The sequence below is a fragment of the Panicum virgatum genome, chromosome 3N, assembly GCF_016808335.1.
Source record: "Panicum virgatum strain AP13 chromosome 3N, P.virgatum_v5, whole genome shotgun sequence".
NCBI lineage: Eukaryota > Viridiplantae > Streptophyta > Magnoliopsida > Poales > Poaceae > Panicum > Panicum virgatum.
In genome coordinates this window covers 60,349,263-60,366,283 of record NC_053147.1, presented here as the reverse complement: position 1 = coordinate 60,366,283, position 17,021 = coordinate 60,349,263, and the positions used below count along the sequence as shown (strand labels likewise).

Sequence of the window (17,021 nt, the reverse complement as noted above, 5' to 3'; positions counted from 1 at the left end):
TCTTGAGCCTCGATCCTTTCACTATCTTGACTTTAGGACAGAATTTGTTTGTAAGGGTAATTGGGGAAAAAAAATTGGTGGAGCCGCGTGGTCCCACAGCGCCTGGTAACTTTGCATTATAGTGCAGGAGGAGAAGTCAAAAACCATGCATGAACGTACGGCCGTGCGTAGGCAGCCATATGTGCTGGTGCAGTGGACCTGTGGTCTTCTGCTGCAGCCCGCAGGACTGCAGGCACCTCCAAGATTTATTAGATTTGCATTTCATAAGACATTTCATCATAGTGATCAGATCCTCCTCCCGTGCATCAGAACTGTTCAGCACTCTGCTGGTATGTTCAGTATACCACCAGCGTGTTCTCTCTCCGTCCCAAAATATTTGTCGTTCACACTTCCTAAGAAATGACTTTGATTAATTTTATATAAAAAAATACTAATATTTATAATACATACTTGATATCATTACATAGATACTTGAATATAGTTTTTTTAAATAAATTTATTTGGAATATAGTTTCTATATATTTTGGCGGAAATGGGATCGGGTTCGAAAAATACGGGTACGAAAACGGGATCGGAATACGCGGAAGTACAGAAATAAATCAATACGGACATTGAGCCGGAAAGAATAACGCGATCAAATATTCTCGAGTATACATTAACAAAGTCACAAAATAATATACACGTACGAAGTTATTAGTCCAATATTCACTAGTATGACATGTGTTAACATGTTAACATGCATACTTAGTGATTGATATGTTTTTGAACATATCAATTTTTAGACATACCTTATGTAGATTAAAAATGGGATGGAAAACAGAATAAATACGGGTCAATTCCATGTAAAAACGAGATTCCTCGGAAACGGACAGAAAAACCTCATTTCTACTTCTGTAAATACGGAAACGGGATCCCACAAATACGGAAACGGACGGACAAAAATAGAAAACGGAACGGGTCGGAACGGAAATATTTCCGTCCGTTTTCATCCCTACTTCGGGGTGATGGTTATGCGAACCATCACGTGAAGCGGACAATTGTGGGTGCACATAGTGAATTGGGCTGTAATTAGGCCCAGTTATCTAGACGGATTATTTCTACAAATTATGAAGAGATTTTGTGCATGCAGATAAGGATAAAGGAGGGTGACTGACTCACATGCATGCAGTCAGACTTCAAAATTAAAAAAAGTCATAAGCATTAAACCGAGTATCAAAATTAAATTTGAATTATACCATTATTTTTCTAACCACACTTGTCTATGTTTGCACAATATTTTGAAAATGTATTTTTTATAAGTTTTAGTAATTAATTTTGGCTAGTAGGAAGTAGGAACAAATATTTTAACAACACGAACAAATGATTATTTCCATGAAAAAAATTAAACATACAAATAATAATATACAATGAACAAAATATTACATATCGCGACCATTTAATTGTATAGATAAATAATGAAAAATGAATATCACGAACAAATAAGTTAACATCATGGAATGATTTAATCTACAAAAGCGAACAAATAATTTAACATTGCGAATAAGTTAGTTACACAGATAAGATATAAATATAAACAAGAAGTAAAATAAATAAAAGAGAAGGATCTAAAGGAAGAAAAAGGAAAGAAAACAGGAGAGGAGTGATTGCATGTGCCAACTCTAGTGCTGCATTAAGCATGCATGCGTGTGCTGCAGGAGCACAAACCATAAAGCACATGCAAAACAACCAATGTTAAAAAAAAGGCACTAGGCGGTTTCTAGGCGGTGACCCACAGCCTAGAGCTTAGGCGAGTCTAAGCGAGCCTAGGCATTTCAAGGCATTTTTCTAGATGTTTTGTCAAATATGCAAATTATATAAACATAGTTGCCGAGTAACAATATTAGCTGAATAAACATAGTAGCTGATCCGGGACATACCTTAGTTGATGCAAAAATGATGTTCCTACATACCAAATTCAAGTGGTCGGCAACCACAGCAACTCAAATCTGCACCATATGAACAGTTCTACAGTTTGATATCAGCAATACAATGTATAGAAAAACTGAAAAACATACTAGCAAGCAAGGAAGATACTTATCTAAATTATCTTAGCCATCTTCCATCCATGAGACCATATCAGCAGCAAGGAATAAACAAGATGGACAACCGTACAAATTTTACCACACAAGTTGGACATCAGTATATTAAAATAAGAGTAAATTGCACCCATCATACAACTTGACAGGTTGGTGCAAATTGGTCCAACAACTTGTAAAGTGCTCAATTTAGTACAATGAATTGATAGCTGGGTGCAGATTGATCCAACAACTTAGAAAATGCTTAATTTAGTACAATAACTTGGTAAATTAGTGCATTCACAATCCATACATTACACGACAATATATTTGCTAACGTCAAGTAAAAATAAAGTGTATATTCACACCGGAACATATTATTTGACTGTAGATTTTTGCGTCGCAATGGACACCAATAATTTTATTCTCAGAATAAATTAATTATGGTTTTATTAAAAATAATATATTATTTAAGCCACCATTACAACAACATATTAAGCAAAGTAGATGAACGTCAATAATTCTTAAATTTTATAAATGGAAATTATTGATGGTGATCCGGTTGTTGCTTTTCAACTATGTACAATTTTTTATTAGTTCAAATGCAAAAAGAAAATTAGAATTACACCATTAGCATCACTCAAATACTGAAGTTAATAAGAGAGACCCCGAAACCTTAGATTTCTTCTGCGCTTCTGCTCATGTATTCAACAATGCTCATGTTTGTTTCTATTTATTTAGCTTATTTTTCCTTTCTAACGAATGTATGAGGCTTTAAAAATATATATACCAAGCTCCAAAAAGGTATCAATAGTTTGTATCAACGTATTGACTTTTTTAGTTTAACAGTGCATATAATCAAATAAATCGTAAACAGTGAAGGTGATTTTTTCAATATTGAATATAAAATTAAATATTTTAATTAAAATTAAATCACTATACAAAAGTAATTGATGTAGAGACATAACATTAATTTTTAAACAGCGAGGGTTTTTATCCTTGCCAAATACATTATCACACATGCGCAGCACAAAAATCAATGGTCAAATAATACTTAATAATTTGTACTAACATGAATATACTCTTTATTGAGACTTTGCGTTAGTTACATTACCGTGTAATGTTTGGACTGTGAATGCACCTATTTTCCAAGTTATTGCATTAAGTTGGGCATTTTACAAGTTGCTGGACCGATCTGCACCCACCTTCAAGTTATTGCACTAAATTGAGCATTCTAGAAGTTGTTGGACTAATTTGCACCCACCTGACAAGTTGTTGTATGGTCGGTGCAATTTACTCTTAAAATAACAGACACACAACAATTCATAAGTTTAAGACACATAGTTCACGTGAATGCATCAGAATTTAGAAAACATAAAACATGAAATGATAAAGCCCCAGTGCCATATCTTCTTCAATATGGTTCCATATCATCATCCTCATCTTCTTGAAACTCTTCTTCTTCGGAGTCAAATTCTTCTCCTTCATACAACTCTCTCATTCTTGCACTTCTGCGCAGCTCAAGTTGTTCATCTGCTCCCACTACCTCTCCAATAACAGATCAAGGTACCCCTGTACCTTCCATCTCCTCATCTTCTTCATCTCTATAGATAACATGTGCACACTAATCTCCATCCTCATGCAAAAAACCTTGAGCTTCTGTTGTTTCACTAGACAAGAGAACATCACTGATCCTCTTTGCCTTGATCTTTTCTTTCTTATTAATCAGCTTGGTGTTGAATTGAATAAATACCAATTTGTTGAGGCGAGTTGTAGTAAGCATGTTTCTCTTCTTAGTGTGTATCTATAAATTCAAAATGAGAGCATTTTCAGTCCTGCATATTAATTGTAATGCTGCTGGAATGTTGACACTAGATAGGTTCATAGGTTCTAACCATTTCAAACCGGTCCAATTTCTTTCACAACTAGAAGAGCTTGATGCCAAATATAAAATCCTTGTAGCCATCTTCTGTAAAGTTGGTGTTTCAGTTCCATACAACTGCCACCAAGATGCTAAAATAAATGAAAACAACTCTTTTAGTTATCAGTTAAAGCAATCTTGTTAGATGACAAGTACTTGCAAGCTTTACCTGGGTTGTAATCAAAGTTTTGACAATTCCTTGCAAGCTTCTTACTAAATGGTCCTTCTCTATTCTGAAGTTTCTTTAGTTCAATGTTGACAGCCTGATCTTGCTTATCCTCATCATGATGATAAAAGGTCTCCACACAATTGATAAATCCTTCTATTATTGTGGCATCATCAAAGATTGATGGGTCACCATAACTATAGTATGTATTGAGCAAATAAGTAGTCAAATGCAATGGAGAATCAAGTCTTCTTTCATCTTCTTCTCAATAATATCAATGACTTCCTTGTAACGGGACTCAACATTTCCAAAGGCCTCTTTGATCTCTCTCTTTGCCTTTAGTAGTTCTCCAAATAAGAAACCCATGGATGGCTTCACATCCCCATCAACCAAACGGAGAACTTTGACCAATGGCTCAAAAATACTAATGTAAGGATCACCGGGGTGTCCGACCCTAGAGGGGGAGGGGGTGAATAGGGTCGCTAACCGCTTTCTATCCTAGGGCTTAATCTATTTGCATGAGATAAACCTAACACATCCTACACATGCTAGTTATGACTAAGGTTTATCTATGCTACTCTCTACTTACCCCTAAAAGACTTGCAACCTATAGCCAATCCTAATCAAACTAACTAGGAAAGTAAAGGCACGCAAGATAGAGTAAATGCGGAAACGTAATACGGTAAGTAAAGATGTAAGGGAGAGAATATGTAAACTCCCGTGAAGACACCAAGACACACGATTTAACGTGGTTCGGTTAGGACACCAAGTCCCTCCCTACGTCCATGGCCACTTGTCCAACAAGAACAAGTGTGATGCTGAGTCTCTTCGCTTGATCACCGTCTTGCGTTCACCACCAAGGCTCCCGGCAAGCAAAGGCTAAGTGACCCCAAGTCACCAAGACAAGTCCACCGCCACCGTCTCTCTCGAAGTGTCACCCACGACACCGTCTTCACTATCGAAGCTTCTCACCAAGAGGGGTCTCCTTCCCCGCACAAAGTGTCGTTGCCTCTCCACACCAAGTCGGAGGGTCACACGACGAGTACACAAGATGCTTGCCGCATCAAGGCTTCTCTCAAGGGAGCTCTCGCAAGAACTAATCTCTATTACAAGCACTAAGCACTCTCACAAGTGTGCATAAGCCTCTATGATGTACAATGATGCTCTATGGTGGTTGGAGGTGTTCTTCAAGTGTAGTAGGCTTCAGCAACTCCTGCATACACAAATGAGGCGTGGGGTGGCATATATATAGCCCAATCCTTCAAACTAGCCGTTGGGAAAAGGCTGACGAAATCCCTTAACGCCGGTTGATCCGACGCTTAGTTTTTTGTCATCACCGGTTTAACCGGTGAGTGTATTTTCCCAGCAACTTAGCCGTTACTGCTCCAACGGCTACTTGATGAATTGCACCGACGCTCTTGAAATCATCGTCGGTTTAACTGGTGTAAGGATCACCGGGGTGTCCGACCCTAGAGGGGGAGAGGGTGAATAGGGTCGCTAATCGCTTTTTAACCTAGGGCTCAATCTATTTGCATAAGATGAACCTAATACGTCCTACACATGCTAGTTATGACTAAGGTTTATCTATGCTACTCTCAACTTACCCCTAAAGACTTGCAACCTATAGCCAATCCTAATCAAACTAACTAGGAAAGTAAAGGCACGCAAGGTAGAGTAAATGCGGAAACGTAATACGGTAAGTAAAGAGGTTAGGGAGAGAATATGCAAACTCCCGAGAGGACACGGTGATGTAACGTTGTTCGGCACAAAAGCCTACGTCCACGGGACACCGAGGCTCTTCCGATCACCGTCTTGCACTACACCACCAAGGCGCTGCCGGCAAGTAAAGGCAAGTGCACACAAGACACCGAGTCTCATGCACCGCCACCGTCTCTCTCGGTCACCCAGCCGAAATCCACTACGGAGCTTCTCCACCAAGGAGGGGGTCTCCTCTTCCCCCGCACAAAGTGTCGTTGCCTCTCCACACTAAATCGGAGGGTCACACGACGGATCACAAGATGCTTGCCGCAGCAAGGCTTTCACTCAAGCTAGTTCTCTCAAGAACTAAGCCTAAACAAGCACTAAGCATTCTCACAAGTGTGCTTAAGCCTATATGATGTACAATGAAGCTCTATGGTGGTTGGAGATGATCTTGAACTCTTGTATAATTCCTTGGTCTCCAGCCCTCTCAAATGAGCCGTGGGGTGGCATATATATAGCCCACACACCCCAAACTAGCCATTGGAAAAAGGCTGACAAAAAGCCGATGCTCCCATTTACGATGATGCAAATAGTATTTCAATTCTATAAAATTAGAATGACGTCAGAAAATTATGAGATTTGCCGCAGCTTCATGCTATCTTACGTGGAATGTATGGTAAAAATTTGAGCACGATATGAACATTTTGCCACGATGATGCTTACAAATTGAGTGTTTCCCGAAGAAGTTTCAGAGAGAAGAAGAGGATGAGTTTAGATTTGTACGTGTCATGATAAAAAAATTGAGTTTGACTTTTAAACTTTTTCTATAGACAATATGCGTTAATGATTGCTTTATGTTGAATTTTCATATTTTTCCGGGTCCATTTGGTATTTTTAATGTATTAATTGCAAGTAAACTATTTTAATTGACATAATTAAAATATAATAAATAATGACATGAAACAATGAAATTTGAGTTAGTAAAAAAATATTTATCATGTCATTGAGGCCGTATAAAAAATATGAGTGTTCATGTTTAGTTAATTTTTAAATATTTCATTATGAAACTAGTGGACATGAAATAATAGAAATTAACTTTGCTGTGTCGAGTCTGACACACGGCGAAGTAAGACTTCGTCGTGTGTCTTGGATCTTGGCACACGGCGAACTACGGCTCATGACTTAACTCCACCACACACGCTCCCCCTCCTCTCTCTCTCCTTCATCTTCCACTACACACGCTCCCTCTCATCTCTCTCTGACAAGTCGAGCACTGGCGGTTGGGTGCCGGTGGCGCTGGCCCTCGGCATCGAGCTGTGCGAGCGGCTGTCCACCATGGGCATCGCCGTGAACCTGGTCACCTACCTGACGGGCACCATGCACCTGCCCAGCGCCGCGGCCGCCAACGTCGTCACCGACTTCATGGGCACCTCCTTCCTGCTCTGCCTCCTCGGCGGCTTCCTCGCCGACTCCTTCTTCGGACGTTACCTCACCATCGCCATCTTTGCGCTCGTCCAAGCCATCGTAAGTTCCAGTCTCCATTGCTAACGGGAGTCTGGCCTCGATCGTGGTCAGCATGCAAGTAATAGTGTATCTCGCATAATCTAAAACTAAAATAATGTCACGGCCGGGGCAGGGCACTGGAGCCTGAGGGAGCCGACGGGAGCGGCGAGCGCGGCTCAGGCGCGGCGGCCACAGGCGCGGCGGCCACGAGCACGGCGGTCACGGGCCACGGGCAGCGGCTCGGACTCGCGGCGGGCGGCGTGCGGGCGAGTGCAGCGGCTGGCGGCGCGTGCGGCGGCGGCAGGACGCGACTGCCGGCGGCGACTTGGACTCGTGGCGGGCGGCGTGTGGGCGCGTGCAGCGGCCGGCGGCGCGTGCGGCGGCGGCCGGACGCGGTGGCGCCTGTGGCGCGCGGCAGCTGTAACATAATCTTTTTTTATTTTTTTAAATCTTTGTTGTGTGCCAGGATCTGGCACACGGCGAAGTTCAAATCTTTGCCGTGTGCCAGGATCCATGGTACATGGCGAACTTCGAATCCAGCGTCGCCTCCTCGCGCCGTTACCATCCCCTGTGGCCGTCCCCGCCGTCATGTGCTCTAGTTTGCCGTTTGCCGGCCCAAACACACGGGAAAGGTCTTTGCCGTGTGCCCGATAAAAAGCACACGGCGAAGCCGGCTTTGCCGTCGTGTTTGGTCGCCGTCGAGGATTCGCCGTGGGCCGGGCACGGCGAACATGTATGCCGTGTGTTTTGGGGCCTTCGCCGTATGCTTTGGGCACACGACAAATGGCCAGAATCCGGTAGTGAGTGGGAAAAACTCACCAAGAAAAAAAAGAGTATAATAGTTTGATCTTCAAGATCAGGCTCAATCTTTAGGTCTTTGGGATCCACTGGTCTTCAGGACCACAATTATGGACCATGATTCAGGGAGCCTAGCTTCTTCCCCCTGTGTAACATCATAGATTTTTCTGGATTGTTAAAGTCGAAAAATGTGTATTTCAAATTTTTTTGAGTGGTATGCTGTAGTAAATTCATTTAAGTGTTAATTCTACCTTCTAAAATCTCTGGTAATTAAAATTTTGAATTGAATTAACGATTATTTTTTTGTTAGTGTGAAGTATTTGGATTTTAATGGATCTACATTGTTTATTCGAATTTGATCGGATTTATTTGCTTGGTTGAACTTGTGTGGAAATTAAATTGAGGAGTGCCCCTCAATTTAATTTCAAATGCTAACTATCCTCGCGGGCCCCACCAAAGTCTTTAACATGTTTGGCCCTAATTCTAACTCGACCCGCGACCCAAACCCGGTCTAGCCCGTTACCTCTGTGGATCTAAGAGGGTGCCATCCTCAACCGGGGTGAAGGCACCCTTCTCCTTTGTGGTCGCATCGGCTGCTCGGCTGGCACGCTCAACGGAGGTGGACATGGCAGATGTGGCGGTGGCGGCGTAGAAGCCCTAGGCTCCGATACCAATTGTTGCCTAGATATGCACACAGTAGGCCAAACGCCCGGAGGTCAGCTTGACCTGAGGGCCACTTGGATTGAATTGAAAATAGCAAAGCTCTCGGTTCAGTTACAGACCATGTGCGGTTGCCTTGCTTTTGTAGAGCAGACCACCCACTACCCCTAGCATATTCCTTGCATAAAGCAAAGATGCCTTAGACTACTTGGATGCCAAGTTTTCTCATTTACTTGGAAGCCAAGGCAACTACTAGATGGAGTAAAAGTAAATTACAAGATACACTAGCTGTAGGCTTACTAATGTCAATATGCACTTTGTTTCGCCTTTATTTTTCTTACATAGTTCTTGCTACACACTTAGATATACAATACATCTAGATACTTACAATTTGAGAATTTGAAATTGAGTGACTACCTGTCTAGTTTTGGTTGAGAAGATAGGAAGTAAAGAGTATTGAGAGGATCGGACAAAGAGAAATAAAATAATATGCACCAGCCAGAAGAGTGTGGACCTGCAGCAACCACCATTATCCGGATAAACATTGTTACTCCAGTTTCAAATCAAGATGTTTGTTCTGATGCTGCTTAACTTTCTGCCGCAATTCTGCCTTGACTGTGTCGTCAAAAGAACCCTTGAGCCACACATACTTGAGTTTAGCTGGACGCTCTATCCCAGAAAACTTGAGCGACGACCCTTCCAAGCAGTGAACCTTGAGCAGCTCAAGTTCAGTCATCTCATTTTCTGCGAACTTGACATGTAGGTTGGAGCTGCAAGCTATCTCGAGGACCTTGAGTTCACAGAATTGGTTGGGTGCATACCAGGTGCCACTGTCCATCATGTCACTGAACTGGAGCTCAACATCTTGTTCCGTTTTGAAACGAAAGCTAAGGGTCTGCAGCCTTCTCACCTGCCCAAGGGCCTGTAGGCAGCTCCAGTGTGCGTATTTTTCTACATGTACGTGTATTTTGAGACGTTGTAGGTTCCCTGGAGGGGTGAGTTTAGCCAACCAGTCCAAATCCTTGTCCATGTGGAGCTGCAGCGATAGGGATTCCAAATGGTTATGGCCCACTATAGCAGAAAACAACCCCTTGAAGTTACTCCTACTGATGCCAGATACTCCTAGCTTATGGAGTTGGGTCAGATTCTTGAGCTCCTTCAGGGTGGCCCAACCACCTCTTGTGTTGACGTTGATAACACCCAGTGTGTGCATGGCGACCAGTGCCCCAATTCCTCCAGGCACCATGACGCCATCACAAGCAACAACATGTCCATGCCTAATAATCCTCCGTGGTGTTGAGGGCTCGTCGTCAGTCAACGCCGCTACCTTCGTGCCGGCATTAATATACTGAAGTTTCTGCAGCTTGATGATGCTCTTAGGAAGCTTAGTCACAGAGGTGTGCTTTATGTCCAGAGATTGGAGCTGCCTCAGGTTACCTAACAGATCTGGCAGGCAAGAAACCTTTGTGCATCTTCTCAGGGAGAGGAACTTGAGGCGAGGCAGCTTCTTCACTATTTCTTCGACATCATCATCTGTTATACTTGTGTCCTCCAGATCGAGAACTCGAAGCACTCTCATCCTGTCAGATATGAAGAATGGCTTCCACTCTCTGGATACAGTCAAAGACCGCAGCCGTGAGAAGTCCAAGCTTTCAAACACAAACTTGTCCCTCTTCCAGCTGCTCCCTATTGCCAGGTGTTGTCCTGCACGTTGTGTGTTCATCGTGCTGTCCTGCACCAGTACGGAGACCTCTAGTGGAAGGAAAATGTTCTCTTCCATCTCCCTTGAGATGAAGTAGTCCAGGAACAATGAGTTGATCTGACAAGAAGTCATTCTCATGTCACCGGCCTTGGTATGTGTCTCCATCATGCCAATGGTGATAAGCTCGTGGATGAGCTTCTCTGTATATTCCACCATGCTGTTGCTGTCAGTGCCCTCAGAGTAGCCCTCTGCAATCCACCGCCTCACCAAACGATTCTGACGAATGATACTGCTTTGAGTAAATAGTGACAGATAGAAGATGCATTTCCTGAGTAGTTGATGACAAGCCTGAAATCTTGAATACATCCAGGTGAATACGTCCCGGAAGCTATCAAGTCCCTTCCTGGTCGTCTTCAGTGCATACATAAAGTTGGCATTCAGACGCCGGGCCTCCCGTATGACGTTTGGTACTTCGGCCAAGTACTCAGCTAAAGCAACTATTAGTTTGGGAAGTCTGCCACACTTGTCTATGATAAGATCTGCTTCAGCCATCATGTTAGAATCGCCCTTAGAGATTCCGTCAGGTTTAAAGGTGTCCTGTTGTATATAGGAAATACAAATTGTATTAGTACATATATAACAAGAAAAAGAGCAAAAAATTATATATATTATAATATCATATCAATATATCACTAGACAATTCAACTACTATACTAACTTACAAGACTATTGTAAGTCCATACTAAGTGATTTATTATAACATTATGGTAAATATTATAATTCACTAGACAATTCAACTACTATCAATATATCAGATTGCAATATGTAAATATATTAACTACAATGACATTGTTATTTATTTTCATTATATTAACTACAGTCCATCAAACCATTTTCCCACATGGTTGAGAGTTAGAAGACGTAAGTATTACATTTGATTATCAAATATCTATGACTAATAAAAGTAACTTTATATTAATTCACAAGTTTTCTCTATTTGTTTGTTTCCTAATACAATCTGCATATATTTTCCACATGTACTAATAGTTTTTCCTCGAAAAAATTAATTCAAACCTTAGCTTAGCATTGGTGGCACTTATTGCAATCATGTATGTTATGGCACCGTGCATCTATGTTTTGATTTTTAAATAAATCTATTCATCTGCCATGATTTCTTATAACTCTTATTGTTTTTCTTAACTTTATTTTTATATTTTATTTAAATAATGAATTTATGTCCTAAACTGCATGCTTAAGTACTAAAAGGGCACACTTATTATTAAAAACTAACACCACATCACTTAGGATCGGTGATACCACACGAAGTGAGATCTAAGATGGGATAACAATGCTCACCCCAATACAATATTATTTTATGTAATAGCTTTGTTAGTATTCGTCCAGAGATGATTTTTTGTAACGGTGGATGCTGATAATTTAGAAACAAATTTTAAGACATACATTATTTGTCATTCATAATGATAGAAGATGGGAAATTTATATAAACAAATTAAGTTATTCCAAACTATCTATCATGATGACATATGTATGTAATTTAATAAAAGGTTGGGTTATTTTGAATACGTATAATGGCATAGATGGGTAAATCAAAAGCAAATTTAGAGTGTTCCTTTTATGTGTTTTTTGAATAGTAGAGGTGTTTTTTTGGCAATAGATAATAGATTCAATGTCTAATATTGGTGATTGTGATTGGAGTCTACCAAAATGAAAGACCAAATGTTTCTAATTATTGTGAACATTTTGTAGGATTTTTCTTTTTACCCCTAAACAAACTTGTGAAAATTTGAGGCCTCCAATTGGTATTGTATGGTAATTCGTGATAATAAATTATGTAACTACTTCTTAGAATTTTTAATTAAAGTTTTGACTAAAGAATTGTAAAATAATTACATGATACTTTAGTTGTATGTACTCTATTTTTTAAAATACTACTACACATAGAGTTTTCTTTGTTAGAGAAAATTCAATATGTACCGTTGAAATGACTATTTATGGCATTGCAGTAACTAAAAACAATATACTTGAAATGAATGTTTATGCCATCGCAGTAACTAAAAAAAGTATAGCATAAGACCTAGTATCTATTTTTTAGCAAAAATACTAAAGGGAAGTTAATGAAAGGTACAATAAGAGATACTGTTTATAGTTAACATGTGGATAAAGAAATTGTGGTACCTAATAAGACAAATGTTTGAAAGCTAAATATAGATTCATACCTCACTAGATATAGGCTACAATTAGAATTAACATAATTTAAACTAATGTAAGGAGAGATTATGCGAAAGGGACAACATGAAATTTGATGGCGAAACATATATAATAGTCCATGAATTTATTGTGAACATACAGAGATTGCAGAGTATTTAATGGGTGTGTGTTAGAGAGAGAGAGAGAGAGAGAGATGGTGTGCACAATAAGATAAGCAATTTTGATATGTTTTAGGTACTAATTTTTATCAATGATCTTATAATTGTCCATCTAACATTGTAACCCGCATAGTAGGGGCATGTATTAATGGGCTAGTTTAGATCAAACAAGAATGGAGGATGACACATCAAATGTTGGATCCCTAACTGATTACTGATGCATTTTTATATTGGGATAGACATATTGTTATAGATATTCAAGTTGTCACGCCCCCAAATGATGAGTTGATCATATTATATGTGACTAGTTAGATCGTTAGCATGCATGAAGCAAGTTGACGACACACCTGGAAGAGATGACGGGCCGCATCAGCTTCTAGACCTTTGACCCGGCACACTGCATCAGGTGACGTTGCACAATGTCTGGCAACACTTTCTTCCCTGGTAATAACAATGGTACAGCCTCCAAAAGGGAAAGATAACAATGGTACAGCCGGTATCAAGTTAGCTTCTATCAAGTCCCAATCTTCCTTGGACCGCAAGCCGTCAATAAAAACAAGGCACGGTTTTTGCTCAAGATGTTTCCAACACATCCGGAAGATATCTTCGCCTTCTTTTGGTGGTGTTGAGAAGATTTCAAGATACAAGCTCTCACAGAAGTCCGTGATATCGAACGGATGGGGTACATTAACAACGTAGCTTCCATGGTGCCAACCATGAGCTCGAGGACTATAATGGGTATGGAGGACTTGGGCGAGAAAAGATTTCCCAGCACCAGCCACCCCGCAGACGGAGACCACACTGTGTGTTTGTACCTAGCCCCAAAGTGTACTTAGTTCCGAATCGCGCCCACGAAGGCCATGTACTTTCAGCCAATGGTCTGAGGACTCTGTGTCCTCGTCACTCAAACACTTGTCCAATGTGGTAGCTTCATTAACCTGCAAAGCAGAGGTACGTATGTATGCAAAGCAAGAAGCATAACATCAGCACATGTATTCATGTAGGATGAGCACTATGTATGTAACTAGTAGTAAATACTCCCTCCGTTCCAAATTATAAGTCATTCCAAGAATCTTGGATAGTCAAACTATTTCAAAGTTTGACCAAAATTATAAAGAGAAATATAAAGATTTATGACATCAAATAGGTATACTATAAAAATATAACTAACAAAGAATCTAATGATACTTAATTGGTATCGTAAATGTTATTATCTTGTTGTATAAATTTGATCAAATTTAGAAAATTCTGACTCTCCGAAATTCTTGGAATGACTTATAATTTGGAACGGAAGGAGTAGATATATAGAGACATGTACAAAAATGTAGGAAAGCTTTTTTAAAAGCAGTTTGTTGGTATTTACCAGTGGTTTTTTGGGAAGGTCCTTTGAGTTTGAGAAGGCGTAGACGGAGTGCTCAGTTGAGAACTCCCGGAGCAACCATACGTGGTATGGCTGTCCCGCGCACAGGCTTGCCATCTCAACCTGCTGCGTTGACACAACAACTCGGCTCTCATTCTTCATGTCTAGAAGAAATGTCTTGATGGCATTCCACTCCACGATGGTGGAGAGACCTTCTAGGACGATGAGGTATGGCTTCTCCTTGATTCTCCCCATGAATTCTGCAAGCATACTTTCTTGGGTTGCCTTCATCACCTCCAGCACTTGTTGCAGACTTCCGGTGTTAACTCCTTGCTCTTGCTCTTGCTCTTGTACTTCTAATTCTAAAACTCCTTGCTCTTGGATATTGGGCTCTTGGGTCTTTTGCTCTTGGGTATTGGGTTCTTCTTGTGTCTTTGGATCTTTGGTCTTGGGCTCTTGGGTCTTGGGCTCTTGGGTCTTGGGCCCTTGGGTATTGGGCTCTTGGATCTTGAGCCCTTCGGTATTGGGCTCTTGGGTCTTGTAAGAATTTGTGCTGAACTCAACCAACAAGCTCCGGATGAACTCATGGGGACTGAAAGGATGCATCAGCTTCACCCAAGCGCGACATGGAAACATGCCACAGATTTCAGGCTCGTCATATGCCTTCTTGATGATGGATGTTGTCCCAAGATCTCCTCCTGTTCCACACACGGCAATCACTTGAAGTTCCTTGCCCTCCCGTTTTATCAATCTGGCGAGGTCCAAAGTGCCTGCCTGATTATCAAAGCCATCCCTGGGCTTGATGAAGATGTCCAGGGTCCTCTTGCTGGCAGCAGGAGCTGGCAGCATCTGCTGATCTCCAGAGCTGCCGGTGAGGCTGTAGCGTATGTTCCTTTGGTTCACATCCTCAGCTTGGGCCTTGAGTTGCTTTATCTCGGCGACGGCTTGGTCCAGCGGCAGCGCTGCTGGTACCACCTTGGGCTTCAGTAAGCGGAAGAATTGCCAGAAGAAGGTCGCCCGCTTTGTGTCCAGGTGAAGGACGAACTCGATGCAGTCTTCAGTGTCGTAAGACAGGTCACGAACCTGCCTCACCCAAGTCCTTGCTACCTGGTTCTTCATGCGCTCCCGCCCGGTGGTGTTGAGGAAGGATTGCATCATCTCGAATTCGTCCTTGATGAAAACAATGTCACGCTGCAGGATCTGCCATTTCTCCGCCTCTTCCTTGACAGCGGACCTGACCTTGTTCACCAGCTTCTCAACCACCGTCTTGGAAATCCCAATGGCAAGATCTGCCATTGTTGCTCTCTGTCTCTCTCTCTTGGTCTCTATGTAGAGGATGGCAAAAGCAAATGGTGACAACGCTCCCTGCTATACACCTGCAATGTCACAAAGCAAAGGGTAGGGGACTATAAATAGGACTCCTGTCATCAGATCTGAAGCAACATATCTGATAGGAGAAGCAAGCAAAGAACAGTTTGCTTTCCAAGATGTGCAAATAGCGAGCAAACACTCATGGTATTTCTCCTAGCCGTGTACCTAACATAAACAACTTTGCATCTAGTTTCCCTTTATTCACTAAAAGAATCTCTTTATCTGTTATTTCTTGTGACGGAGAAGCTGAAGTTAGCGTCGCTGCTAATGCCGGCATTGGGTCTGCAAGAAGGTAAGCTAATGCACGGAAGCACCACAGTACACTGAACCAACCCAAGCATGGAGGCCAAAGAAAGCACATTTAGGGCGTCTTTGGCAAGCCGGACAGTTCTGGATTCTAGGTTAGAATGAATGAGAGGATCACTGCCAAATGGTAAAACCATGGATGCACTACCGGAAACGGCATATATGCCGAGTGCTCGGTGCTTTGCCGAGTGCCAAACCACGAGCACTCGGCAAACAACCTCTTTGCCGAGTGCCGAGCCCCAGTCACTCGGCAAAGCTTCCGCGCACGGTACATTCCATTTTTGCCGAGTTCCAGCACTCGGCAAAAGTCCAACACTCGGCATACAATACCTTTGCTGAGTTCCGCGGGGCAGGCACTCGGCAACATTTGCGCACGTGGCCGCCGCGTGCGCCAGCCGTCAAACCGGCTGACGGCCGTTATTGTTTGCCGAGTGCCGGTCGTCAGGCACTCAGCAAACCCGAATCTTCACCAAGTGTTTTTTGCAGGCATTCGGCAAAGTTTGTTTTGCCGAGTGCATTTCGCTGGCACTCAGCAAATATTTAATTTTTTTCCATTGTAGACCTCAAATTTTTTTGTACCCAATACATACAACATGTGGTACTCCATGTTCAAATTTGGTGTATTTTTAAATGTATTTTATATATTTTATGAATTAATTGTATTTTCATCAATTTTTTGAATCAAATCAAATTTGAACTGCAAGTGATTCAAATATATGAAAAAAATGAGTAAAAAATTTATATTCATACTATTCAACCGACATTGAGGACTTATTTATGAAATCAAAAGAAAATTCAAACATGTTGTTAAGGAAACACGACCTCGATCGCGTGCCCGAGCGGATTTTAAGTTCTATAAAAAGTAAACGAAGTCCGAAAATCCTGAAATTTGACAAGATGTCAAGATATCCTATGTGGAGGCTATGGTAAAAAATTGACAATGTTTCGCACAAGTTGTCACGTACGTTGCTCACAACCAGGAACATTTCTGAAGAAGTTTCAAAATTGTTGAGAATGGTGCGGTATGATTTGAAGTGAAAGTGACAGTCGATTTGTGGTTTGCCTCTAAATTTTTTTTTATAGCCAATAGAC

General features: G+C 41.4%; 2 protein-coding genes across 2 annotated transcripts; both read right to left on the bottom strand.

Moving 5' to 3' along the window:
• Positions 1–8,885: 8,885 nt before the first annotated feature.
• Positions 8,886–13,689, bottom strand: LOC120666429 (disease resistance protein Pik-2-like). Its single transcript, XM_039946272.1, has 2 exons — positions 13,240–13,689; positions 8,886–11,102 (listed from the first exon to the last, which is right to left on the bottom strand). Exons 1-2 carry the CDS (start codon positions 13,483–13,485, stop codon positions 9,351–9,353), a joined length of 1,998 nt encoding a protein of 665 aa, XP_039802206.1. The 5' UTR covers positions 13,486–13,689; the 3' UTR covers positions 8,886–9,350.
• An 18-nt stretch (positions 13,690–13,707) lies between these two features.
• Positions 13,708–15,612, bottom strand: LOC120667957 (disease resistance protein PIK6-NP-like). The gene is made up of 2 exons (XM_039947929.1): positions 14,256–15,612; positions 13,708–13,830 (listed from the first exon to the last, which is right to left on the bottom strand). Exons 1-2 carry the CDS (start codon positions 15,546–15,548, stop codon positions 13,708–13,710), a joined length of 1,416 nt encoding a protein of 471 aa, XP_039803863.1. The 5' UTR covers positions 15,549–15,612.
• Positions 15,613–17,021: the final 1,409 nt, after the last annotated feature.